The sequence below is a fragment of the Grammomys surdaster genome, unplaced genomic scaffold, assembly GCF_004785775.1.
Source record: "Grammomys surdaster isolate TR1022 unplaced genomic scaffold, NIH_TR_1.0 205, whole genome shotgun sequence".
Classification (NCBI taxonomy): domain Eukaryota; kingdom Metazoa; phylum Chordata; class Mammalia; order Rodentia; family Muridae; genus Grammomys; species Grammomys surdaster.
In genome coordinates, this window is record NW_021604650.1 from 3,103,102 (window position 1) to 3,129,147 (window position 26,046).

Here is a 26,046-nt window from a genome sequence, read left to right on the forward strand (position 1 = left end):
ACAGGTTTCAAGGGAGGTCTGAATATCAGAAAAGAAAAATACTCTTGGGGAGGGGAGTGACAGCCATTCTTTCTGTATACAGCTTTGTTAATTTAAGTAAAAAGTATTTAGGTTTCATTTGGGAAAACTTTTGGTATTCTCTTAGTCTTGTTGCTAGAGTGATTATGAAGCCATAACACCATCGAAGTTCCTGAAAAAAATGTTCGTTTACTTGACAATGTTTATTTGTGTAGCCCTGGCTGCCCTGGAAATTAGAGATTTCCTGCCTCTGCCTCCCTAGTGCTGAGATTACAGGAGTGCAATATTGCTAGGCCCAGCTTACTCTTCTTAATGTGGTGTTTTCTCTGAAGTAGTTCTCCAGGCAAGTGGATCTTTGGAGCTCTTTAAAGTTTGGTGGTTCTTCATTGTCCTATTAGTCAGCTGGCTTTTGAGTGTCTTTGACAGGTCTGAGTTTGATTACTTACTGCAATGAGACTTAGGTCTCATCAACTAGATGACTTAGACTCCCTGGGCTTCTACTGAGCTACATGTTCTGCGAAGGCGTGTGTGCGAGTGCACCCCCCCATCTATTTTATGTGTATCAGTGCCTGCATTTGTATGTGCATTACATGTATGCCCACAGAGATGGTCTGATATCCTGAAATTGGAGGGATGGTTGTGAGCCACAGGGTTCAGTGCTGAGAACTGATTCTGAATTCTCTGCAACAGCTGTAGGTGTTCAAGGCTGCATTTCCAGTCTCCCCTTTTTGAAAGTGTCTTATACAGTCCAGGCTGAACTTGCTATGTAGCTGAGGATGGCCTTGAAGTTTGATCTCAATTGTCTCTACCTTTTATGAGCTGCTATTTGAAGTGTGTACCACCATGCCCAGCTCACACTTCCTTCTAATATCAGGCTTAGAAACTTAACTTCCTGATAGAAAATGACTATATTTGTATCAGAGGCCTTCCCCTATTAGAGCTCATTTTTGGATAAGTCATTTGAATTACTCATTTGAAAGTACCGTTCCTCTTTCCTTTCCCCTTCCCCTTCCTCCTCCTCTTCCCTCTGCATTTATTTATTTATTTATTTATTTATTTATTTAGTGATGTGGTGGTGCAGTAGTCAAACCAAGGCCTTGTACTTGTTATATATACACTATCCAGTTCTTAAATCTCTTTTTCATTGTGATTCTCCTCCCCTCATCCCCCCTCGAGACAGGGTCTCACTGTGTAGCACTAGCTGTCTTGGAATTCACTGTGTATAGCAGGCTGGCCTCGAACTCACAGAGATCCACAAGTGCTGGGATTAAAGGTGTGAGCCACTGTGATTAGCCCGTTCTTAAATCTTAATTTTCTGATTTGCCACTTGTTCTATTTTTTACTTTTTAAAATTTATTTATGTATTTTTTAAAATGTAGGAGTGCTCTGTTTACATGTACAAACTATATGTCAGAAGAGGACTCATCCCTTTTATAGATGGTTGTGAGCCACCATGTAGTTGCTGGGACTTGAGCTCAGGACTTCTGGGAGAGCAGGCAGTGTTCTTAATCATTGAGCCATCTCACCAGCTCACTACTTATTTTAAACTTTTTTTTTTCTTTTGGAGACAGGGCCTTGCTGAGTAATCTAGGCTGGCATCCACTCTCTGGTCTCCTGTTTTTCCTCCTGATTGCTACCATATGCTGGATAGCACTTGGCCTTTTAAACTCAAAACCAGGTATAAGATGTAGATGGGAAATCTAATTTTTCTTGTAAACCCATTGAAATTTTTTGAGGTGTTTTTCCTAGCTCTTTTTTGAATAGAGTGATAAACAGATGAGTGGTCATGGTGTACATAGGATTTTTCTTTTTATTATGTGTATGTGTGGAGTCTAGAACTGGAGGACCTTAGATCCCCTGGAATTATTATAGGGAGCTGTGAACCACCTGATTGGGGTGTACAGTACATGCTCTTAACCATTAAGCCATCTTCAGCTTCCATTGCATGCCTTTAATTCCAGCATTTGTGAGTCAGGCAGGCAGATCTATATGAGTTGGAGGCTAGTCTTGTCTAGGTCTGTATATATTGGGTTATAGGACAGCCAGAGCTACCTAGTGAGGGAGAAAAAAAATCAAGAAAAAATAAGGTTCCCTTGTCCGGAGTTTTCTCTTTCCACCTTCCTGCCCCATCTGTCTTTAAGCTCTAGCTAGTCTTGATATTTTCTCTTCATTTTGAGTGGGTGTTTCGGTTTGTCATTGCATTCTCCTGGTTGAGGGCAAGTTCAGCCTTTTAAAAACATTTACTTATTTATTTATGTATTTATTTTGAGGCAGTGCCTCACTTTGTAGCTTTTGCTGGTCTCTAACTTGTCTCTGTCTGCCTCACCTCCTGAGCGCTGGGGTTGTAGGCAAGCTTTACCATTCCTGGTCACTCTGTTTTTAAAGAAATCTTAGACCACAACTGATATTTTTAGCTGATCAATTTTCAGCAATCAAAGGACAATTGAGATGTCCAATACCTTTCAAAGTTGGGGTCATTGAAGACTATCATTTGTTGAACTAGGAGCATCAAACTTGGCATTCACCTTTTTTTTTTTTTTAATTTAAATTAAGCCAGCCATAGTGCTCCACACCTTTAATTCAGTACTTATTTGGAAGGCAGAGACGGGGGAATCTGTGATTTGGAGACCAGCCTGGTCTACATACTGAGTTATAGGACAGCCAGAGCTACATAGTGAGACCCTGTCTCAAACTCTCCCTCCCCACAAAAAATAGATTATTTCATGTGTATGAATATTTCTACCTGCATGTATGTGCCTACACAGGTCAGAAGTGAGTGTGGGATTTTGGGGAACTGGAGTTATATGTAAGTAGTTGTAAACCTCCCTATGGGTGCTGAGAACCAAGCCTGGATCCTGTGTAAGAGAACCAGTGCTCTTTACTACTGCTGACCCAACTCTCCTGCCTCATTTTGCCCTTATCATGGTAAGCAGCTTTCAGTTTATAATGTGGCACTATGTTTTATTAGAGATTAATAATATTTTCTAGGGAAATAAACCTCTGGTTAGTTTAGGCTTGAAGAACTGGCATGACTCCATTATCGGCCTGCGTTCATTTGCGCCTCACAAGGCATTTCTGTCTTCTTACTTGAACCTTACTTGAGGTTGGTAGATACATTTTTCCAGTGGGGAAATAAATGGAAAGTTCTCTAAGGTCACCGAAACAGTCAGTGATGAATGAATCTAATAAAGCTGGGCCTTTTAGTTTCTAGCCCAGGGTCATTTACATTTTACTGCACTTGGCTTTTGTCTTTTATTTCTTTGGACGTTGCATTGTCTTCAAATGCAGGAACAGCTTACATAAAGCATCTCAGAATAAAAGCCCTAAAAGTAGGGTACTTGTTTGGAGGCATTTGGATGTCATTTCCAATAATCTTGTTTTATAAAGATGGAACCTTAGTCCATCCAGATAACTTTTTATTTCTTAAATTGAGATGACAGAGATTGGATCCTAGCTCTTGAATGCCTTAAAGTAGCCACAAGTCCAAAATGGAGTTAAGCACAGAGCTTTATTTCTCTTTTTTGACTTTTCGAGATAGGGTTTCTCTTATAGCCTGGGCTGTCCTGGAACTCACTCTGTAGACCAGGCTGGCCTCGAACTCAGAAATCCGCCTGCCTCTGCCTCCCACGTGCTGGGATTAAAGGCGTGCGCCACCACTGCCTGGCAGAGCTTTATTTCTCAAGACAGATTCCTATCATTGGTTTTCAGATCCTGCCGATGGCACTAGTATAGTTTGTGGTATGGATGTTACCAAGAAATTTCTTCCCCTTTAAAGTTTTTCCCTATGTTGTAAGTGATTAGAGTTCTCAGATCAATATTATATCTTTGGCTTTCTTCCAACACAACTTACTCTGGTCTTTAATGAGAGAGCCTAGGTAGGTGGCTGGTGGTATTATTACTCAGTCATGAACTAGCACGTGTGAGGCCCTTCTATGTTAATTCCTGCCCCTCCCCTCAAAAAAGTACCACTTGTGGTAAACCTGAAAAAGCAGTACACAGTTTCCTAAGGGGAAGATATTCTTCTGCCCCTTAAAGAGGAAATAGTGGAAGTAATGTGGGCTTATGTCTATTCTCTTATCTTATTGACACTCTAGCTTCTGTCCAAGCCAACATTTTTAGTCATATTACACAGACCTGTCCATGGCCTTCTCAGGATAAAGACTGATGAAACAAAGGGGCATGGAAGAGCTAGCTGGGCTTTGGACCTGACGTTAATTGGTTTACAGCAAGCTACATAAAAACATTGACCATGCTTCCCTGAAAGAGAAGACAATGGTCTTTTCCTCACAGGATTGTTGAGACTTCCTGTGTATGAAGTGACTGTGAGAAGTGGATGTGAAAGGGGAAGGTTACATTGGAGGAATTTGTGAATGCTTCTTGTAGTCAGTCACGCTGCTATTAAATTGCACCTAGACTGAGAAGTGAGTCATGCCAAAATGTTAGTGGTTTCTAGTGTTTTGTGCTCTTAGCCTTAGAGGTGAGCAAGCCTTAGATGTGCTTGAATTGAGAAAACGGAATAATTGAGTCTTCTAGGAATGCTTTCTGTTTGCTTGCTGGTTTATATTTATAGAAGCTGTCAAGATTTTTATCCTGAGGTGTGGTTCATCTTTGCTTTTCCTTTTCTCACCAGAAAGTTAGTTGGTTGAGGTAGCAGGGGAACAGAGAAGGCCGAAGTTAAAGGTGATTGACTGCTTGAAACAGTCAAAAGTTTTGTTACACATCAGCCACACATCATGGCATACTCACATAGAGGAGGGTTTAGAGACACCTGGATGTAGCTGGCAACAGCTGGGTGCTGTTGTGTGTCCAGTTTGGGACCCAACAGGTAGCATGCCCTGCCCCCCTAATTGCTAACCCTCTGTCTGCTGCTTTATCAGACTACGCGTTTGTTCACATGGAGAAGGAAGCAGATGCCAAAGCCGCCATCGCGCAGCTCAACGGCAAAGAAGTGAAGGGCAAGCGCATCAACGTGGAACTCTCAACCAAGGGGCAGAAGAAGGGGCCTGCCCTGGCTATCCAGTCTGGGGACAAGACCAAGAAACCAGGGGCTGGGGATACAGCATTCCCTGGAACTGGTGGCTTCTCTGCCACCTTCGACTACCAACAGGCTTTTGGCAACAGCACTGGTGGCTTTGATGGGCAAGCCCGTCAGCCCACACCACCATTCTTTGGTCGCGACCGCAGCCCCCTGCGCCGTTCACCTCCTCGAGCCTCTTATGTGGCTCCTCTGACGGCCCAGCCAGCCACCTACCGGGCCCAACCCTCAGTGTCTCTGGGAGCTGCATATAGGGCCCAGCCTTCTGCCTCTTTGGGTGTCGGCTATCGGACTCAGCCCATGACAGCCCAGGCAGCTTCTTACCGTGCTCAGCCCTCTGTCTCCCTTGGGGCCCCATACAGGGGTCAGCTGGCTAGCCCTACTTCCCAGTCTGCTGCAGCTTCCTCACTTGGGCCATATGGTGGAGTCCAGCCCTCAGCCTCAGCCCTTTCCACCTATGGTGGTCAGGCAGCTGCGGCTTCTTCGCTTAACTCCTATGGGGCTCAGGGCTCCTCCCTTGCTTCCTATGGTAACCAGCCATCCTCTTATGGCGCCCAGGCTGCATCTTCGTATGGAGTTCGTGCGGCTGCTTCTTCCTACAACACACAGGGAGCAGCTTCTTCCCTAGGTTCCTATGGGGCTCAAGCAGCCTCCTATGGTGCCCAGTCTGCAGCCTCCTCACTAGCTTATGGAGCCCAGGCAGCCTCTTACAATGCCCAGCCCTCGGCCTCTTACAGTGCCCAGTCTGCCCCATATGCTGCACAACAGGCTGCTTCTTATTCTTCCCAGCCTGCTGCTTATGTGGCACAACCAGCCACAGCTGCTGCCTATGCTAGCCAGCCAGCTGCCTATGCTGCACAAGCCACTACCCCAATGGCCGGTTCCTATGGGGCTCAACCAGTTGTTCAGACCCAGTTGAATAGTTACGGGGCTCAAGCATCTATGGGCCTGTCAGGCTCATATGGAGCTCAGTCTGCTGCTGCGGCCACTGGCTCCTATGGTGCAGCAGCTGCTTATGGGGCTCAGCCTTCTGCCACCCTGGCAGCTCCTTACCGCACTCAGTCATCAGCTTCATTGGCTGCTTCCTATGCTGCCCAGCAGCATCCCCAGGCTGCTGCCTCCTACCGTGGCCAGCCGGGCAGTGCCTACGATGGGACAGGCCAGCCGTCAGCAGCCTACCTGTCTATGTCCCAGGGGGCCGTTGCCAACGCCAACAGCACCCCACCGCCCTATGAGCGTACCCGCCTCTCCCCACCCCGGGCCAGCTACGACGATCCCTACAAAAAGGCTGTCGCCATGTCGAAAAGGTACTGTATGCCCCCCTGCCTCAGCCCCCAGCTGGGGCTTAGGGCAAGGGGCTGAGGTTGGCATGGGAGGGAAACAGGAGCCATTGGCCCCTCCCTTGGTCTTCTGTGGGATGTCCAAAGGTCATGAGGGTGAGTGTCTGGACATTTCTGGCCATCGGGATTCAGGTGGAACATAGAGCTCAGCTTGGGGTGATACCAACAAACCTAGGGCCAGGAAACATCACCATTCTAGGATAGCCTGACGAACCAGTGGAGCCACATTTTGCAGGATTGGCTCATAGATTTTCCCACTGTCTGAAGGATCCTTAAACTCATTCCCTTGTTCTGGTTTTGGTGGGATGGATGTGAAAGTAGTCCTTTTGGCACTCACTGGCTGAAGGCAAGCTTATGAGGTGTGTCCACCCTGGAAAGTTGGGGACCCTACTTTCGTCCGTCGTTCTGTTGATAAACCAAGGTCTTTTTGTGCAGGGCCCATGAGTGGGAATAGTTTGTTTGGGAGTGTAGACCAGAATTTACCTTGGCTGGTGTAGAAGGGGGAGCTTCAGCAGAGGGCTTGGTTTCCCACTGACTTGAAGAACCCAGGTTGATTTCTTGGCCTGGATAGGATGATGAGCCTTCTGACAGGGAAACCAAACTGTTTGAGACAAATCTGGTATACCCTCCCTGTCCCCAATGGCATCTCCCCTAGGCCTACCTGGAGCCCTCCCCTCAACTGTCTCATTCACCAACTGTCTTCTTCTCTCGACTAGGTATGGTTCCGACCGGCGTTTAGCCGAGCTCTCTGATTACCGCCGTTTATCAGAGTCGCAGCTTTCGTTCCGCCGCTCGCCGACAAAGTCCTCGCTGGATTACCGTCGCCTGCCCGATGCCCATTCCGATTACGCACGCTATTCGGGCTCCTATAATGATTACCTGCGGGCAGCTCAGATGCACTCTGGCTACCAGCGCCGCATGTAGGGCCATCCTGGGGATGGGGCACCACAGGAAGGGAGAGAGGAAGAGCTAGGGTAGGGTGTAGACCCAGGTTATCACCACCCTCTCATACCTCTCCCAATGGTGGCTTTTCATTCCCTCCCTCTGTCATGTGGGCCTTCCCCAGGAGAGGACCCTTTTGTGTTTGGCAGTAACCTGCTTTGTTTCTTTGCCTCAGCAGCACATCTTGCTACTGGCTTTAGATCTGTGGTTTTCCCTCTACCCAGCCATCTCCCCAGAATGGGAATTTCTTTTATATTTTTATTTTTTTCCTGGCTCCCTTTTATTTTTGTGCGCGATACTTAAGGTTGTTTGGAGGTGATACAACCTACAGCTGAGGTCAGGCGGCGTGTTTTTCTTTTTAGATGTGAGGGAGGCCAGGAAAAGGTTACTTTAACCATTTCCTATGTGCCCAGCTGTGCCAGCAGTCCAGGGAGCCCTGACTGTCCTTCTGTAGAGACTGTTGAGACTGAGATCCTGTTGGGACAGTCAGTTGGTATGTGTCCAAATCCCTGCTTACCACTGATATTTTAGCTGATGGTGACTGGCATGGTCCCAATTCCCTATCTCCCCAAGTAGGTGGTGTTAGAAATCTTAATTTTTTTTCCTCTCTTTTGTATGGACTACAAATAAAACTTGGGGCGATTCGTGGTTTGGAAACCTGGTTGTCATTGTCTTGATTGCACTGTCAGGTGAGCCAGTTTGACATCCAGGAAGACATGGCAGCTAGAAGAAAGGCAGCCTGAAGACCCAGAGTGGGTGTGGAAAGGTGCTTGAATGTGGGGATTGGAATGGTTCCCTGGTAGCCAATGGAATTAAGCTCATTATCGTCTTAAATAGCATGCCTTCTTGGGGACTGGAGTCCAAATGGTTGGACTTTCTCAGCAATCAATTTTAGTTGATCACATCAAAATTCAGTAAACAATGCCTATTTCCTCTATGTTTGACCAATGTCCCTGATTTTTTTCCCAGTTCAGGAAAAACAAAAATAAAACAAAAGCTACAGTCCAGCAGGTTGGTTCTGGCTGCCATCTGGCTGGGATGGATAATGGACTGCTGCAATGTTTCCAAGGCTAATGAATCCTTCAGGCAGTAGGCTTGAGGGAATGTTGAGCCTGGGAAAGGAGCTGTAGTGGGGTGGGAGTGAAACCACTATCTGGTACTGCCCTGTGGTTGGAGGAATGAGGGGTAAGGGGAATTTGAAGCTTATGGGGTGCTCTGGCCAATCCTGGTACTTCGCCTGTTGAACTTCACCACGGAGCATCCTTCCTGTGTCCTGCCAAGCTCAGTCATCACAGCACCTGAGACTCCTTTTCCTTGTCTGCATCTATTATGGTTTTTAGATGTCTTCTTGCTGGGTTTATATTTGAAGGTGTTAAAACAGACATATTCTTGAGAAGGGGCTGTGGTGCAAACATTATCAAGTAGGGATACCAAAATTGGGTAAAGAACCAGCATTCTTTTTATACTTTTGGGGTGGAAGACCTGGGTAGTTTCAACCAGGGATAAGATGGAGGCATGAACTTGGTGGGTAAATGGAAGAAGACTGGTTAAGTGGAACAATAACTGAAACCTGATAGTCCTTGGGGAAGAGACATTTTTGGGTCCTGCTGAAGGAAGATGCTTAGCAAAAAGGGGAGAGAAAGAGAGACGGAGAGAGAGAGAGAAAGAGAGAGAGAGAAAGAGAGGGGTTGATTGCACAAGCGAGTGCGTGTATTGGGTGGGTTTGTATATGCCTCCTTCATTGGCTTCATATGAACTTGGCTATGACAGTAGCTTGCCCCAGATGTCTTCTTCCTTCTGCCCATCATGTAAAAATGCCTCAAAATTACGAGTTCTTCTTGTGGTTAAGTGGGATAAATCTCAGGCTGTGTAGGGGTCAGAGTTCTTTTATTTGCTTCTCTTTCTGCTCATTGCCTCGCCTCCAGGTGCTTTGCTGCTCATTTCCATTCTTTTGCAGGAAGGGGTAGAACGGGAGGCTAGGTTTCTTAATATTTTCTCTGTGATGATAGAATGACTTGAGGGCCAAGTTATAGGCTTGGTGTGACTGGGGGATAGAGGGTATTTTGGCCTTTGTATTTCCAGTATTCCTTTGTCATTTTCCTTTCCAGTTCTTGCTCTGCCACAGTCACAATTACATGGTTCCTGCAAAAAAAAACAAACAATACCACCAAACAAACCAAATCCCTCTGCTCCCAAAACCAGCTTAACATGTTTCCAGGGCCAGTGTTGTTGGTCTTTATTGCAGTCCAGACTCTTCAAAGTGGTTTGGCCTATTGGATCATTCTAACTGTCGGCCATCTGTGCTCCGCATGCATGCTTTGTGGTCTCAACCCCTGGGGTGCTCAAGTCAGAAGAAGCTACACAGCTAAATCATTTTTCACTTTCCTTTCTCTTTGCAGATTGTTTAAAAACATCTTTTTATTTAAATTACTCACTTGTGTTAATTCTGTAACCCACTCATATGTTGCTTTTTATAGATTTCTGAGTTTCAAGTTCTTAACAACTTGGGGAAGTTGAGTTTGGTGGACGGGAGGACAAAATGTAATGAGTATTTTGGGGACCATGCTTTCATCATATCTTCAGATCATTCAGCTTCTGCACAGCACTTGTATACCTTGGCCATAGTGGAGAAGTTGTTGGTTTATTCCTGGAACAATACTGCATAGAGGCTTCTAGCATTGCCAGTCTGCTCTCTTCCGAGGGTTGGCTTTTTTTTTTTTTTTTTGAGGGTTGGCTTTTTAAAAAATTCTTTTGAGTGGCCTTTGGCTCCATTTCTTCAATAGAGATAATGAGAATATCAGTGAGGAGGAGCCAGTCTCTAGAGGTGCTACATTTCTAACTCTATCTCTATACCCTCCCATACCCCAGCTATGTCAACAGTCCTTGCACATCTGTTGATCCTTCAGGCATTTTGTCCTATCAAGCAAGCCAAGTCAGTGGACAACAGAACAGCATGAATGCATAAAGTCATAGTGAAAACAGGTTCACTAGATTTATGGACTAGCTTTATTTTATTATTTTTGTTTTTGTTTATGGTTTTTTTGAGATCTGTCTGTGTAACAGTACTGGTTGTCCTGGAATTTACTATATAGACCAGGTTGGCCTCAAACTCAGAGATCTGCCTGCCTCTGCCTTCCAAGTGCTAGAATTAAAGGTATAAGCTTCTACTCCTGGATGGACTAATGTTCTTTAATAGAAGTTTGGATAATAGAGAAGATAACACACAGGAAGCTAAATATTTATCTAAATTCTATTTTAAAATGATGTTGAGTTTTCAGAAGAAAATTTCTTACAACTGATATCAGGTCTAACTCCGAGTCATTTGGAACTGTATGTGGAACGTTTAGTTTTGTTAACCTAGAGAAAAACTTGAGAATTCTCTAGTCAGACTTGTCTTTGGTTTACTGAATTTGAATGCTGGCTCTCTGCTGCCTCATTTTGTCAACCAGCATTTTTTTTTTTCTTTTTAAATTTGAGACAGGGTGTCATTATGTAGCAGTGGCTGGTCTGGAATTCAGTATGTAGATCAGGCTGACCTTACCCTCAGCTGTGTGCCTGCCTCTGTCTCATTAGTGCTGTAACTAAAGGCATGCACCACTATAATCAGCTTTTTCTTTTTTATTTTATTAAGACAGAGTCTTCTGTGTCAGGTTGGTCTCCCAACTCAATATGTAGCTGAAGATAACCTTGAAATTAGGTCTTTCTGTCTTCACATCCCAAGTGCTGGTGTTTGGCAGTACCACCATGCCCAGTTTATGTGGTGCTCAGGATTTGAACTGCATGTTAGGAAGCACTCTACCAACTGAGTTGTATCCTTAGTTCTTATCTGACAATGATCAAATTTCTAAGTATTGCTTAAAAAGTCTTTTTTTTTTTAAATCAATGAACTCAGAAATATAAAGAGGTAATACTTTTATTACCAAAAGAGCACACACCCCAATCCCCTGGACAGGGTTTTTCTGTGTAGCCCTGTCTGTCCTGGAACTCATTTTAGACCAGGCTGTCCTCCAAGGCTCTGCCTGCCTTTGCCTCCCAAATGCTGGGGTTAAAGGTGTGAGCTGCCACTGCCTGGTTAAAAGTCATTTTTATATGTTAATCAAAACCAAATGCTTTACCCCTCTTGTAATTATTATTGTAATTATTATCCATAGTCAGGTTGGATGGGGTGAATGAGCACATGACAAGTGATAGTATCATAGTCAGGTATTAAATCTCATCTCAGGGCTACAGAGATGGGTGATTGGTTTAGAGTGCTTTCTGCTCCTGGATTTGGTTCTCGGAACCTACTTGGCAGCTCAGAACAACCCTAATCCCAGTTTTAGAGCATCCAATGCCCTCTGCAGGCCCTGTACATGGTGCACATAAATTCACCCAGGTTCACACATACACATGAAAAGACATTAGATCTGGGCACACCAAAATGACCTGGTGAAGTGCTTAGTTGTGCAAAGAACTTGGGATATAGGTATGAATGCAGCACATACAAGTCACATTAAAATCTGAGTTTTTGTTATGAGTTTTGTTTGCACAGCTGTTATTTAAGCTCCTAGATCACACCAATTTTGGTGCTTCCCCTTCAGTATGTGTCCTAGGATCACATTCTTTGTTTACCGAAAATAAAGTTTACAGTAACAGAAGAGAAATTTGAATGTAAGGGGACTGAGGTGACATGGCTGGCAATGGGGTTGGAGCTGGCACACTTGGTTGGGGTTATCCTTTTGATTCCTATGACCATCCTTGAAGGGATACTGGCTTTTAATTTGAACCTTTGTTGGACTTGTAACTCATTTCTGGACCAGGAACCAGTTATTAGAAGTGTAAATTATTAGATGAATGTGTTGGTTCATGCCTATACTCCTAGCACAAGAAAGGCTAAGGCAGGAGGATCCTAAGTTTGAGGTCAGACAAGAGGCATCTAACAATTTTTTATCATGTTGCTGGGGAACAAACCTAGGTCCTCGCTAGGCAGTCAGTTACTGAGCTACATCCCTAGCCCTGGCAGACAGGATGATTTTTAAAAATACTTCAGGATAATGAGGGGGCTCACTCATTTCAGGTGGGGTGGTGGGGTAAGATAGAGAATTTGAATTAGGTGCCTTAATTTTTTTTTAAAGTGAAAACACCAAGTTTGTATAGTTGTGAATAACATATGTTTGGGTCAATAGACATCAATATGAAGACACAAGCTATAGCTAACCGTTACCTAAGGCTTCATTTTGCTGCATTTGTCAGAGTTATGATAAAAGCCACTTGATTACCAGCTTTTTGGTTTGAAGAGATTGTAAAGTTGTTCTAGGTGATATAGAGGATAAGAGTATGTTTACAGTACCAATAATTTTTTCCTTAGTACTGGGATTTTAAACAAGGACCTCACAGGCAGTGCCTTTATTGAACATATAACCGTTTCAGCCAGCAGCATATCTATGTTACTGAAAATTCAATCCCTTCCTTATGGTTATCAAAAAGTTATATATTAGCTTCTTAGTTAACAAGTATTTGAGTGTCTTTCATGTTACCAAGGTAGTTCCAACATTGGGGCCATATAATATAGAAAATGGACAAGATAGAATTTCAAATGATACTAATTATTTGTGAAAGTAAATAGTTACAAGTTAGGGTCTCTGCCTTTAGATGGAGTGGCCAGTAAAAAATCTGAAGAAAGAATATTCTATTCTGAATAGGTAGAGACAATAAAGTCAGTCTGTCTAGACGGCTGGTAGTAACTAAGGAGACAGAGAATGTAGTAAGAACCTGGATGAGTAGATTTGTTAGTTCACAAGCTTGAATCCCCCTCCCTGTTTTTCTTTTAGACTGAGTCACACTATACAGGTTTGGCTAGCTTGGAACCTGCTATATAGACCAGTCTGGCATTTAACTCAAGTGCTGATATTGTCTGGCTCAGCTGTGATGGATTTTAAATACCAAGGAGAGTATTTGCACTTGGGTCATAGGGTGAGGTCTGGTGGTCTTGATTGTTTGCACACTGGTGGGAATTGTGATCCCTTGAATTGTTACCAGTCTCTTTCCCCTTCAAATCTGTAGAGATTCTAGTTTAGTGGAGATAATTGGTCTTGTTTGCCATTGCAACACCTCTTTCCCCAGGAATTTCAGCATAAGAAAACTTAGATGATAAAACTGAGAGAAAATGACTTCTATACCCCCTGCATTTCTGGGTGCATATTGAGATGTGGTTATTCATGTTAGACCCCCTCAGAAAGGGTCTGTTTAGGACGGTAGAATTTTGTTATTACTGATCTCAGGTGGCTAGTACTCAGTCTCAGGTGCACCAGAATGAAACGAACCATGGCCATATTTAATATTGTGACTTTAAGAGACCTATTTCCCATCCTTAAATTATTGACTAATTTTCTGCTGTTGAACACAGTAGCTTATTTTCTGCCTCTGTCTTCTGTTAGGCCTTTTCTTCTTTTGTGGCAGTTTTGGGTGGTAGTATGCTCTATTTGTTTTTTTTTTTTCTCCTGATCATCCCGTTCTCATGAAGTTCCCCTGCTTTCCGCCTCTTCACAAGTTTAAGTTCTCCATTCAGCACTTTCCCTTTTATCTCCATCTTCAAAAGCTGCTTTGCAAAGGGTCATGACTAAAGTCGCTCGCTTAATGAGTATGGAATTTTGTGAAGCAGCCAGTGAGTGAGAAAAATGTGATGAGGGAATTGGACCCTGTGAAGAATGTTCATTTGTACTTGTTTACAGATGATTGTGACAGCCTTTTTTCCTCAAGGTCAGTTTTAGGGAGTTTGAACTTATAGTTTTGGCTAATGGCGCCCAATAAAACCAAACAAAATCAAACTTTTGCTGTTCCCGTTTTTTGTTTTGTTTTGTTTTTCTCTTGGTGGGGTAAGGTTGGGGTGGGGGGTCAATTTTCAATCTCCATGTCTCACATCTTTTGGGGATGTGGGAGGCTGTTTCCTAGAGGTTTTAACCTCAATGCCTCCTAGGTCTCTGACCAGCCTTTGTCTGGGCCATTATACTGTTATTGAAGCTGGATCCACTAACTTTTAGAGTTTTTAGATCACCTACAGATACTTTTAATTTCGGGATAACTTTGGGACTCAGAAAGACTAAATTGGAAATTGCCCAAAGGGGTTGATTTTTTTTTAAGTAGGGGCAGGATCTTGGCTATTTATTGCGGGAGGTCTGTGTAGGTTGGACTGATGCAGCATCCATGCTGCAGGGCGTGGTGGCACTCAGTTGGAGAGGAATGCGGAATCATGGGTAGGCGACTTGGATCCTGTCAGGGTGTGGACGTGTAAGTGGCAAAATGTGAAAGTTTAACAAAGAGTCACGAAGCTACACATTGCCACACTAAGGCACCTTGCTCATTCTGCCTAATGGCTGGCCGCGCTTCGAAGAATTCCGCGTTTGTAGCTCCTCCCTCAGATGGACCTCTTGCCCAATCAGTGGCTTTGGTTTCACTAGGCTAGGTGCTCATTGGCTGTCGTATAAAAGCTCCCGGGTACTGACGTTTCCACCTCTTCCTGGCCTCTCAGGTAATTGGCGTTCCGGGTAACCAATCAGGAAGAGGATCTCCGGGAACGCCAGCCTTTTACTTTACCGAACGGCCAATCCAGTGGGTAGGTTCACCTCTCTTTCTACCCAGAGTCACTGCTGTGGCCGCCGCCATTTTAGCGTTTTGTCAGAACCGTCTGCGCTGCAAGGAGGAGGACCTGCAGATTTCCATGCGGTGAGAGACTCCACGTTCTTCCACTGTGTCCTTTGCTCTGTTAAAAACTTAACTCTACTCCCTTGGGCATCAGGGTTGTCCTAGTGGGGTCGCGGTGTGCGCACCCGTCCCTGAGAACCGACATCGGTCCTCGACTTAGTGCGGTAAGCCTGAAGCAACCTTCTCCAAGTCCCCACCCCCTGCACCCCCGAACACCTTTCTTTTGCCCACTTTATCCTTTGCTTTGCTCAATCTCCTCCTTTGGTGTTTCTGCCTAGATAACTCTTAGATTTAGACTTGAAAATCTCTCATGCCCCGGGACATTGTTGCCTCCTTACCAAACCGTAGCACCCATCTTTGACCAGGTTTTCTGTAGGATCCTGTAATGACGTGCTCCCCCACTCCCCCCAAAGGATGTCCCCTACTCAGGCACTTTCTATATTTCCCATGCTTTTTATCTAGTTGATCCCAACATTCACTACTACAAATTCCTGAACGTAGTTACTGTAGGGCCCACTTTTCTGGAAATGGTTGCTAAGAGAGGAAGAGATAATTTGAAGTAATTATAATTAGCAAATTAGTAATTAGAATCTTGTTTTCTAATGTCATCACAGTGGGTAGCTTCTCAGTACCTGTAGCTTTTTATTTATGCTCAAAACTTAGAGCGTTATTGCTTTTTTGTCTGAGGTAGGGGATGTATAACTCAGTGGCAGAATACCTGCCTGTGATGTACTGTGCTGGAGGTTTGATCCTCAGCACCACAAAATCCCCTTTGTCTACAAATGCCTACCTTGTTATAGTTTTCCTCTTTTATAGATTTCTTGTGAGGAATAGAAGCGGGGTCTTGTTGAACTCACCATTAGTTATTGTTTGGAGACGTGAGAGCATGCCAGTAGGAGAAAACTTTTGGGGCTGTATGCTAAAGTGAAAGGAGATGATGAGAGCCATTTATTTATATTTGAGGTTTTTTGTTTTGTTTTTTAAAATAGTTGTTATGGACTTGAGATCTTCCCTTAAAAATCTTGTTTCTTTGCTTGCAGGCTTTGTGGAGATGGTGAAGCTGTTCATCGGAAATCTGCCCCGGGAGGCCACAGAGCAGGAGATCCGCTCACTCTTCGAGCAGTACGGGAAGGTGCTGGAATGTGACATCATTAAGAACTATGGCTTTGTGCACATAGAGGACAAGACGGCCGCTGAGGATGCCATACGCAACCTGCACCATTACAAGCTGCACGGAGTGAACATCAATGTGGAAGCCAGCAAGAATAAGAGCAAAGCTTCAACCAAGTTACATGTGGGCAACATCAGTCCCACTTGTACCAACCAAGAGCTTCGGGCCAAGTTTGAGGAGTACGGCCCAGTCATCGAATGTGACATCGTGAAAGATTATGCCTTTGTACACATGGAGCGGGCAGAGGATGCGGTGGAGGCCATCAGGGGCCTTGACAACACAGAGTTTCAAGGTGAATCACTCTTTTGGTAGAGTGCTCAGTACAAGGCTGTTAGGAACAAATTGGATGAGAAAAGGAAGGACTTGGGATGCAAGGATTTTGCTGGCTGATTGAAGGATGGGTGATACACTTGAACAAAAGTTTTTGTTTATTCCTTTATTTGTGTGTGTTTGTCAGCATGCATGTGAAGGTCAGAGGACAACTTGGACAACTTGAATGAGTTTGTTCTCTCCTACCATGTGGGTCCCATGGATGGAACTCAGGTAGTTAGATGACAAGGACTTCTTTACTCCTTAAATGAAGTCCACTGACCCTCAACGTCTTTTTTGTGAAGCCTTCAGAAACAAAATGCAAGAAATGTGTGATAATTTTGTAAAATGAGGAATGATGGTCTAGAGGGGAAAAAAAAAAGCTTGGTTTTTATTTTGAGCCTTTTAAGGCTTTGAACCTGTTTTGAAATCCTTTCTCTGAAGACTTCGCCTGCTGTCCCCCACCCACCCCTGCTTTCGGTCTTGGAGCACATTGCAAAGTGCTTCCCTCTGGTTGTACTGGCTCAACACAGCGTCACCATTGTGTTGCACTTGTAGAGGAAAATCAGGAGAAAACTATATACTTTAGGGACACAATTCTGGGTTGAGCTTACCCTCTTGTCTCAGTTCTTTTCAGTAAAAAATAATGAGCTTTGAAAGTTGTGGTTCTATTTAATTTTGTTGTACATTTGTGCCCAGGAGTTATATTTGAAAAACCATCTAGAATTAGAAGACTGATTTTTTTTTTTGCTTCGTTTTTTGTTGTTTTGTTTTTGTTTTGTTCTAAAGAATCTAGGGAGGAGGCATAGAGATTTGAAGCAGTAATGGCATGTCTTCCAGTTGGTTTCATGTGCATGTAGGGGTTGATTGATTTAGACATATTGTGCTAGTTTATCTATTACCATGGGGTCTTGGTTAGCTGAATTGTTTTTATGCCTGGAGGGCAGCTTCTGTGTTGATGTGCGTTATCATTTGATTTGGAAGGTATTTCGTTTTAAGATTAAAAGTTTCTTGTCAAGAGTGGCATTTAAGCCGGGCAGTGGTGGCGCATGCCTTTAATCCCAGCACTTGGGAGGCAGAGGCAGGCGGATTTCTGAGTTCCAGGCCAGCCTGGTCTACAGAGTGAGTTCCAGGACAACCAGGGCTACACAGAGAAACCCTGTCTTGAAAAACAACAACAACAAAAAAAGAGCGGCATTTAAAAGACTGTTGAAGCTGGGTGGTGGCGGCAAATGCCTTTTAATCCGTCCCAGCACTTGGGACCAGAGGCAGGTGGATTGAGATTGAGGCCAGTCTGGTCTACAGAGCTGTTCTAGTACAACCAAAGCTACACAAAGAAACCTGTCTCAGAAAACCAAAAACCAAACAAAGAAACAAAAAAAAAGCCTAGAACACTTTCAACAAAAAAAGTTGGTTGACTTGCCTGCTGAACTTTCAACTCCTCTTATCCTTTTAGGTTCCAAGAGTCAGAATCAGTTTTTGAACTTGCAGATCACAGCATAGTCCTGTAACTCATAGCTATGTTTCTTTTAAAGAGGAAGAAGAGGAGGAGGAGGAGGTGGAGGAGGAGAAATACACGCACACATACAAAGATTTTGAAATATTTGTGTGGCCTCTTGAGGTCAGAAGAAAAGGATGTCAGGTTCCCTGAAATTAGAGTCTGGTGTTTGTGAGCCATGTAAAGATAGAGGTGCTAGGAATTTAACCCGGGTCCTTTGGAAGAGCAGGAAGTGCTCTTAACTGCTGAGCCATTTCACCAGACTTATAATTGTATTTCTTCTTTTAAAATCATGAATATAACTTTATGCGTGTGATTGAATGTGTGTTGTGTATGTGCATACCATATGTGCAGAGCCCCCAGAACTGTAATTTCAAATCTGGGTTCTGGATGTTTTGACACAAGGTAGTGGCTGTTCTTTCTTCAGTGCTACTTCTGAACAGTGCTTTACTGCCATCGTTGTTCAGTTCCCTTAAATGTTTCTGAGAGTCTGACTCCCCCACCTTCATGGGACAAGTGCCCTGTGTCATGGGCATTGCTGTGTATTATTAAAAATGTCACAGGTCTCTCAGGTCTAGTTTGCTTTCCTCTTTTAATTGGCAAGCTGGGAGTTATTTTGTCAACAACTTAATTGGAAGCAAAGCTTTTGTGGAGGGTTGTGGTAGGATGCTTAAGTTTTGGAGACTTTTCAGCACTTTAATCACACTTTAAGTGTGTGCTGGTGGCAGTTCCATGTGTCGTACATGTACAGTGTGTTGTGTTTGAGGGCAAGTGTTCTTGTAACTACATTTCTGAAACTCTGACTCTGATATCGACCTGTCTGGCTAATTTTACACCATTTCCCTTAATATATTTTTAGAAAGTGGTATTAGAGATGGATGGAGCCCAGGGCATTCCACATGCTAGTAAGTGTTCTGCTGCTGAGCCACAACTGGAACAATCTCTTCGCCCCTCCTTTCTTCATTATATTACCCAGGTTGGCCTTAAACTCCTGGGCTCAAGCCATTTCCTGCCTCCAGCCTCTTCTAGGTGTGTGTCCCCAAACCCCTAGCGTTACTGTTTCATTTCTTAATCATTGATGAAGCCTTTGTGTTGAGTAATGTTGCTTACCGGACTGATCTTTTTTCCCCCCTTTCAGTTTATTATAATCTGGTATATTATCTTTTATTTGCCTACTTGAAGAAAATTAATTTTAGATTTTAAAGATTTAGTTCCTCTTTTGGTCACCAGAGTCCACAGTTATTAGATCAGGGCATTTATCAAATACTTTCATGTCTTAAATATGTCTGTTAGTTTTTTGGTAGCATGCCTTTTCTCTAATTTGTTATGTACTAAAAAGTAGTCTCCTGGGCAAATGCCAGGGTAGTTGTTATGGTTTGTACATACTAATTGCCTATCTTCTTTTGATGATCTGCAGCCTAAATTTATTGAGATTTATTGATACTGTATTTTGTTCCCCTGCTCCCTTTTCTAATTTTTTAGAATCTAATTTTGACTTTGCATGAGAGACTATTTTTACCACTTTCTCTGCTGCTGGAGAACGCATCTTTCTAGTTACTGGTCTTTGTTTTGTTTTGTTTTGTTTTGTTTTGTTTTGTTTTGTTTTGTTTTCCAAGACAGGGTTTCTCTGTATAGCCCTGGCTGTCCTGGAACTCACTCTGTAGACCAGCTGGCCTTGAACTCAGGGATATGCCTGCCTCTGCCTCCTAAGTGCTGGGATTAAAAGTGTGTGCCACCACTGCCTGGCTCTTGTCACCTTTTTTGAAAATTATTTTTTATTTTTATTTTGTAATCAGTGCCTGTATGTATGTATATGCACACATGCCTGGCACTGTGTGTGTTGTCAGAAGAGGATGTCAGGTCCCCTGGAAATGAATTACAGGTGGTTGTGATCTGCCACATGAATGTTGGTTAGAACCTGGCTTATCTGGAAGAGCAGCCAGCTAGTGATCTTAACCTCTGCATCATCCTTCAAGCCTGTTCATCTTTTAAGATGGGTGTTTGGTGCATTGTATGTCATTACATTGTGAAGATTTTGCTGGATTTAGATCCCTTTTGAATTCATTTGCCAGTAAATTGGTTGATGTGATTAGTAGAAGTTTCTTAGTTGAAAGATAGAGAATTTAGTTTTAACTTTTATCCTAAAAGTTATTGCTTTTCTTTTATTATGGCTTTTAGAACTATTTTTCATTTTTGGAGCACATTCTTAGAATTTCATTCACATTCTTGGTTTTTGAGACAGGCTATATGTAACTCAAATTGGGTTCAAGCTTTAACCATCCTCTATCTATCTCAGCCTGAGAGTGCTAGGAATAAGGCATGTGCCACCATGCCCAGCTGTTTTCATCTTCTCTCTTATATGAGAAAGCACTTTAATTTTGCTACTCTGAGCAGTTTATTTCACTTAACATTGTTGGTTATTCTTTGTACCTTTCTCACCCTCTTTTATTATTAAAATGCACTTCCTGTGTGTGTATGTGTTGACAGCCTGCCCAAATTTCTTTTGACTCTCTGACTTAGAGAACCAAATTTTGGAGTATCCATATTAGGATGATTATCAGATGAGAGATAACAGTTTAAAAAGACTACTTCTAACTTATCTTGTGTCCCCAGACTTAACTCATGGCTATTCCAAAGATCTAGCTTGAAACTTGCTCCCAGGCTCAGCTTTGGAACAAATCCTCATCATTCTTAAGTGATGGTAACTTTGATTTTGGGGTATTGATACATGCATAACATTGGCTCAGAATTTTTTGCTGTTTAATGGAATCAGTCTTGATACAGAAGTTGAGAGATTGGAGTGCTCTAGCTTGAGTCTTTTCTGGATTGGGCCACTGGGATAGGTATTTGTCCAGACGGCAGTGGATGAAATCTCCTTTTCTGTGTAGGAGTAGAATTCTTAGTAAATTGGTGTCAGTGGTTATAATATTTCTTCATCTGCTTGACCTTTGCTTGAAATCAGGTAATTTATACCAAATTCATAATTTGGGCGTCTCCCTCCCCCAAAGGAAGTCTTTTTGTCAGTTTGCCACACATCAAGAGTTGTTTAGGTGACCAGTGGCTGGGGTAGGGGTTTGGGCTATTACTTTGTGATAGCAACCCTTCTTGCGTCTGTTTCTTCAAGGCAAACGAATGCACGTGCAGTTGTCCACCAGCCGGCTTAGGACCGCGCCCGGGATGGGAGACCAGAGCGGCTGCTATCGGTGCGGGAAAGAGGGGCACTGGTCCAAAGAGTGTCCAATAGATCGTTCGGGCCGCGTGGCAGACTTGACTGAGCAGTATAATGAGCAGTATGGAGCAGTGCGTACGCCTTACGCCATGAGTTATGGGGATTCATTGTATTACAACAACGCGTACGGAGCACTCGATGCCTACTACAAGCGCTGCCATTCTGCCCGGTCCTATGAGGCAGTGGCAGCTGCAACTGCCTCTGCATATAATAACTATGCAGAGCAGACTTTGTCCCAGCTGCCACAAGTCCAGAACACAGCCATGGCCAGTCACCTCACCTCCACCTCTCTCGATCCCTACAATAGACATCTGTTGCCGCCTTCAGGAGCTGCTGCAGCAGCAGCTGCTGCTGCTGCTTGTACTGCAGCTTCTACTTCATATTACGGGCGGGATCGGAGCCCCCTGCGTCGCGCCACAGGCCCAGTCCCCACTGTTGGAGAGGGCTACGGTTACGGGCATGACAGTGAGTTATCCCAAGCTTCAGCAGCTGCTCGGAATTCCCTGTACGACACGGCCCGGTGTGAGCGGGAGCAGTATGCGGATCGGGCTCGGTACTCGGCCTTTTAAAGTGTGAGGTGAGAGGTGGGGGGTCGCCTGTTGGTTTTGCCATCCCTCCTGTGGCCCAAAAGCCTCCATTAGGCTGCCTCGATTGCTTGCTACTGCAGGGCTGGGGTGAGGCTACTAGCATGGTTCAGTTATAGACAAATCTTTAAATACTGAAGTTTAAGGTAAATATCCTTTGCTCTTGTGCCTATTTTTTTCCAGGGCTTTTAATAGTAGGGTTCATTCTCATTGTAATTGTGTCTGGAAGAACAAACAGTGGTACACTGGTGACTCTAGAGTTAAACTGCATGTGGTAGTCTGATCTGGGATCCAGACATTCAGTCTTAGGTGCACTGCTTTTCAGAGTCTATTGAATTTCTTAGCTGTGAGGCATTAGTTTTTTCAAGTTGCCGTGATCCATTATGCTGTGAAAGGGTCTAACCACTAAAGTTTGTAATTAGTTAACTGATTATCGTTCAAGTCCTATGAAGATCTACAAAATGACATCATCTTAATCTTAAATATATTTCTCATTCCCAAAGGTCTCTTTAGTTTTAGGCATTTAAAGAACTGAGAGATAAGTTGAGGCAGAAAATAGTAGAAAACACACTTCTCAGAGTAAGGAGTCTGGCATGAACTTCAAAGTCCTACTCAGTCCAGCTTCATGTCCTTAGGGGCTGCTTTTGTTATCTTATTCTCTTGTGTTGTAGCTTCTTATTTTATTCAGATTTTTAATTTTTGACCCTGGATTTGACATCTTCCATTTAAGGTAATATGGCAATATAAGTCTGTGTGCATACTTGTGTTTATTCTTTGGTAGTTTTGAAATCTAGGATTAGGAACTATACCATGAGCACATCTTATTCATTAAGGACATTTCTCAACAATATCACCTGTGTCCATGACCATGACAGGGTCTAAGTTTGTAGCATAACTTGGCCTTGAACACAATTTTGGCAGTCTACTTTCAATCTTGAGTGCTGAAATTATAGGTGTTTACCACCATGGTGGTGCTTCCTGTTTTGACTATATTCTCTTTCGATGCTTCTTGTCTGTTTTGGTCTGTAGGGTTTTTTGTTTGTTGTTGGTTTTTGAGATTGCTGTTATACTTGGTACTTCTCTGTTAGTTTTGTGGAGCCCTGCTGTGCTCCTGATATTGAATGGACCCTTGTCGTCTTTCATGTTAGTGCAGAAGGCGTGTGGCTGGCTCAGGCCCGCTGGATAGGAGATGACTGAATGGGTTCATTTGACTAGGAATGTGCTGGAAGAGAAACTTAAGTGACTTGATGTAGCTTATACCTTCTTTTAAAAGTTGATGTATAAACCTTCAAACATGTCCTGTGTCCTTGGCAGTAATTCTTACATTGAAACATACTGTTTGTTAACTTTTTACTCCAGAGGCTAATTGGAACTTTCTGGTTTTTTTTTTCTATTCTGTGATGAGTTTTCTATTCTCTGATGAATTACTTTATTTTTGAAATGCTAATAATGTTAACATTGAAAGTAATAGAATGTCTTCCTACTACCATGAAAGAATTGCTGTTTAACTTGGAGAAAGGCCTTTGTTGGAGACTATTTAGCCTTCCCAATGATTCTCTGACCTTCAAATTGTTCTCATTTTTAGAAATTGTTGATACTAGGGAAGGGTACAAGTAAACTTAAAAGTGAGTATAGTATGAAGGTTTGACTTTGTAAGATGTTCTTTGAAGTTCTAAGTGGGAAAGCTCTTTTGAGTTTTGCTGTAAAGCCCCTGTACTGTGCTCTCTTTCAGGTGGGATGTGTGTGGGCTGACATTCCAAGCTGCGGTTGTGCATGAGAATACACCCTCCGTGGTACCCCATCTCCGGGATGTTCTCGGCTCTGTGCATTCAATCCCTCAGGAACCATGGACCTTAATTTACCTTGTGAAGTTCTTTGTCTTTCCTATTCTCTCTCCTGCTCAACTTCCTGTTTTCCTGTTTATTCTTCTGTAGCTTCCCACTCGAGTTCTGTTCTCCCAGCATGCCTCCTATGCAGAAACTGGTAGGGGCTGTGTTGTCTTCCCTGCCTCCTGACTGCAGTAGGTATTGGATTTGGGAGTAACCTTGATGAAAATCACTGCTCCTAGTTTTCCTTTTTGGCCCAAAGATTAGACTTAGAAATTTGGAATACTTTCCAGTGAAATAAATGGTTTTTCAAATTAGGGTATGTGTGCTTTGAGAAAGTTCTTGTTTGGGCTTGTTTCTGGGTTCTTTGTTTATCTGTACCCTGAACAGAAGATGGGGGAGTGTTTAAAGTTGAAGCTACTTAGCTTTGGCTAACACTGCTGAGGTTTTTAAGTTTTGCTTTTTAAAATAGTAGATGACTTTACTAAATAAAAAAAGAGGTTATACAGAACTCAAGTAGGCATCTTTGTTTCAATGAAGACATTTCCTACTGGTCTCCTTTAGTTAAAGCCAGTTAACTAGTGGTTTAGAGCTATAGATGTTTACTTGCTGGAGAAATATTCATTGTGTATGCTTGCATCTGCTGTTAACACTCAGTAAACATATCTCCCTTGACTTATTTTCAGGAAAAAGGTGAAGGTTTGAGGAAGAAGAGGTAGCTTTCATCTTTGGGAAAAATGAAGGTATGGCTCCCACCAGAGTATATTTAGCTACTCCATAGGCCAGAACTACCTCATGATGCATTTCACTATTTGTATAGTTCTGCCAAAATCAAGAGACTACACGAGTAATTCCACAAGCATCTTGTAGCTTGTTCCTAATGGCTTTAGATGAGGTATAAAGGGCCCAGCAGCTCCTTTATAAGTGCTTGATAAGCTTACTGAGTCTTCCACAGTGAGGACAAGTATTTGAATGCAGTGAGGAGCCACTGTCTTAGTGTCATGTTTTTATTAAAACAGTTTTATCTTTTCTGTTTTAACATATATAGGGTCATGTCTCAGAATCATTTACTTGGCTACTACAGGATGCCTATGTTATGCCAGGCATGCTTTTAGTAAAGTGCTTACAAATGATAAAAGGAAGTAAAGATGACAGAAAAGAGCTGCTTTTGTCTTGGGCGACTTCAGGTTTTTCTACTAGCTGCTTCTGTCTATCTCGTTGATTCATTCTAATTTATAGACAGCTGGGATTGTGACAGCTGTCGGTGGACAAAGATAATTTTTTTGTAGTGTGAGACCCTGTGCTAGGTGATGTATGTGTTCTTCAGTCTTTCCAGGAAATGTTTTTCTTAGCATATGTTTCCTTCCTGGCTGAATTGGTTTTCTTTGCCACTACCTTGGAAAGGTTCATACCTATGTTGGTTCCTCTTTCTTTAATAGATAGATGTGATTACTGCTGTGCTTTTACAGTTTTAGCACAATTTCTTGATGTGATGGTTGGGAATGGCACAGTCTCAGAGGATAGAGACTTACTATTTGTTGATTTAACAGGCTTGAGGATACTTTCACAGATGGTGACCCAGGTGCTGGGGATTTTAGAGCTTTTTGGGGGGTACTTAGGTCTGTTTATAGTGGTGTATGCCTTTTTTCTAGCATTTGCAAAGCAGAGACAGGCAGATCTCTTGAGAGTTCAAGGCCAGTCTGGTGTACAGATTGAGTTCTTAGGGAGTCAGAACTTCAGACTGAGACCCAGCCTCAAAAATAAGATAAAAGTGCATATCAAATGGAACATCCCATCTGAATGGATTATTTTTATTGACTTGTTAGGATAGCCTTGGTGATTTCTTACCATGTTGCTCAGGTAATCCTCCTGCCTCACCTTCTGAGTAATTGGAGCTAAAGGTGTACAAACTACATTGTGCTCTACTTTTTACATTATTAAAACATTCAAAGAGATGAAAATTTACCTGACTCATCTTGCTTTTTGTTTTAAGAGACTGGTTCCTTTAACAGCTTAGCAATGTTTTCATCACTCAGGTGTGGGCTGGCTCAGAACTTTTTTTAAATAAAAGATATGCTTTTGCTACGATGTACCCAAACTGGTTCTGAACTCTTACTCTGCTTCAAATAGAAGGCAAGCCTGATGACTTGGAACCCATTTGGTGGAGAAATAACTTATACACTGTGTTCTCTGACATCACGTTTACTCTGGCACACATACACACATACACAAAGAGAAAGGGAGAAGCTATCGGCTGAACATGATGGCATACTGTTATAATCTCAGCAGCACTTGAAAGTGAAGTGATTGAGAGTTCAAGGACTAACCATGTTACCTAATGTGGTTCAGCAAACAAAATTCTTCTACTCATTGACTTGCTGGAAAAATAAAGTGCAGTGGGAAAACAGTGAATT

The 26,046-nt window shown here is 43.1% G+C and overlaps 1 protein-coding gene across 4 annotated transcripts in view; it reads left to right on the top strand.

Annotated features, from left to right (window-relative positions):
• The window catches only part of LOC114624270 (RNA-binding protein 14), a 28,296-nt gene extending 2,699 nt beyond the window's left edge, over positions 1–25,597 (top strand). The window contains exons 1-4 of one of the 4 annotated variants that reach the window (XM_028771158.1): positions 14,195–15,179; positions 16,056–16,478; positions 21,118–21,799; positions 23,539–25,597. In XM_028771158.1, coding sequence (XP_028626991.1) covers positions 16,067–16,478; positions 21,118–21,791 — 1,086 coding nt within the window. In that variant the 5' untranslated portion in view covers positions 14,195–15,179; positions 16,056–16,066 and the 3' untranslated portion in view covers positions 21,792–21,799; positions 23,539–25,597. Of the gene's footprint in view, positions 1–4,895; positions 6,361–7,109; positions 7,993–14,194; positions 15,180–16,055; positions 16,479–21,117; positions 21,800–23,538 lie in introns of those variants that run through there. The other 3 variants (XM_028771156.1, XM_028771159.1, XM_028771155.1) reach the window with 3 other exon arrangements.
• Positions 25,598–26,046: the final 449 nt, after the last annotated feature.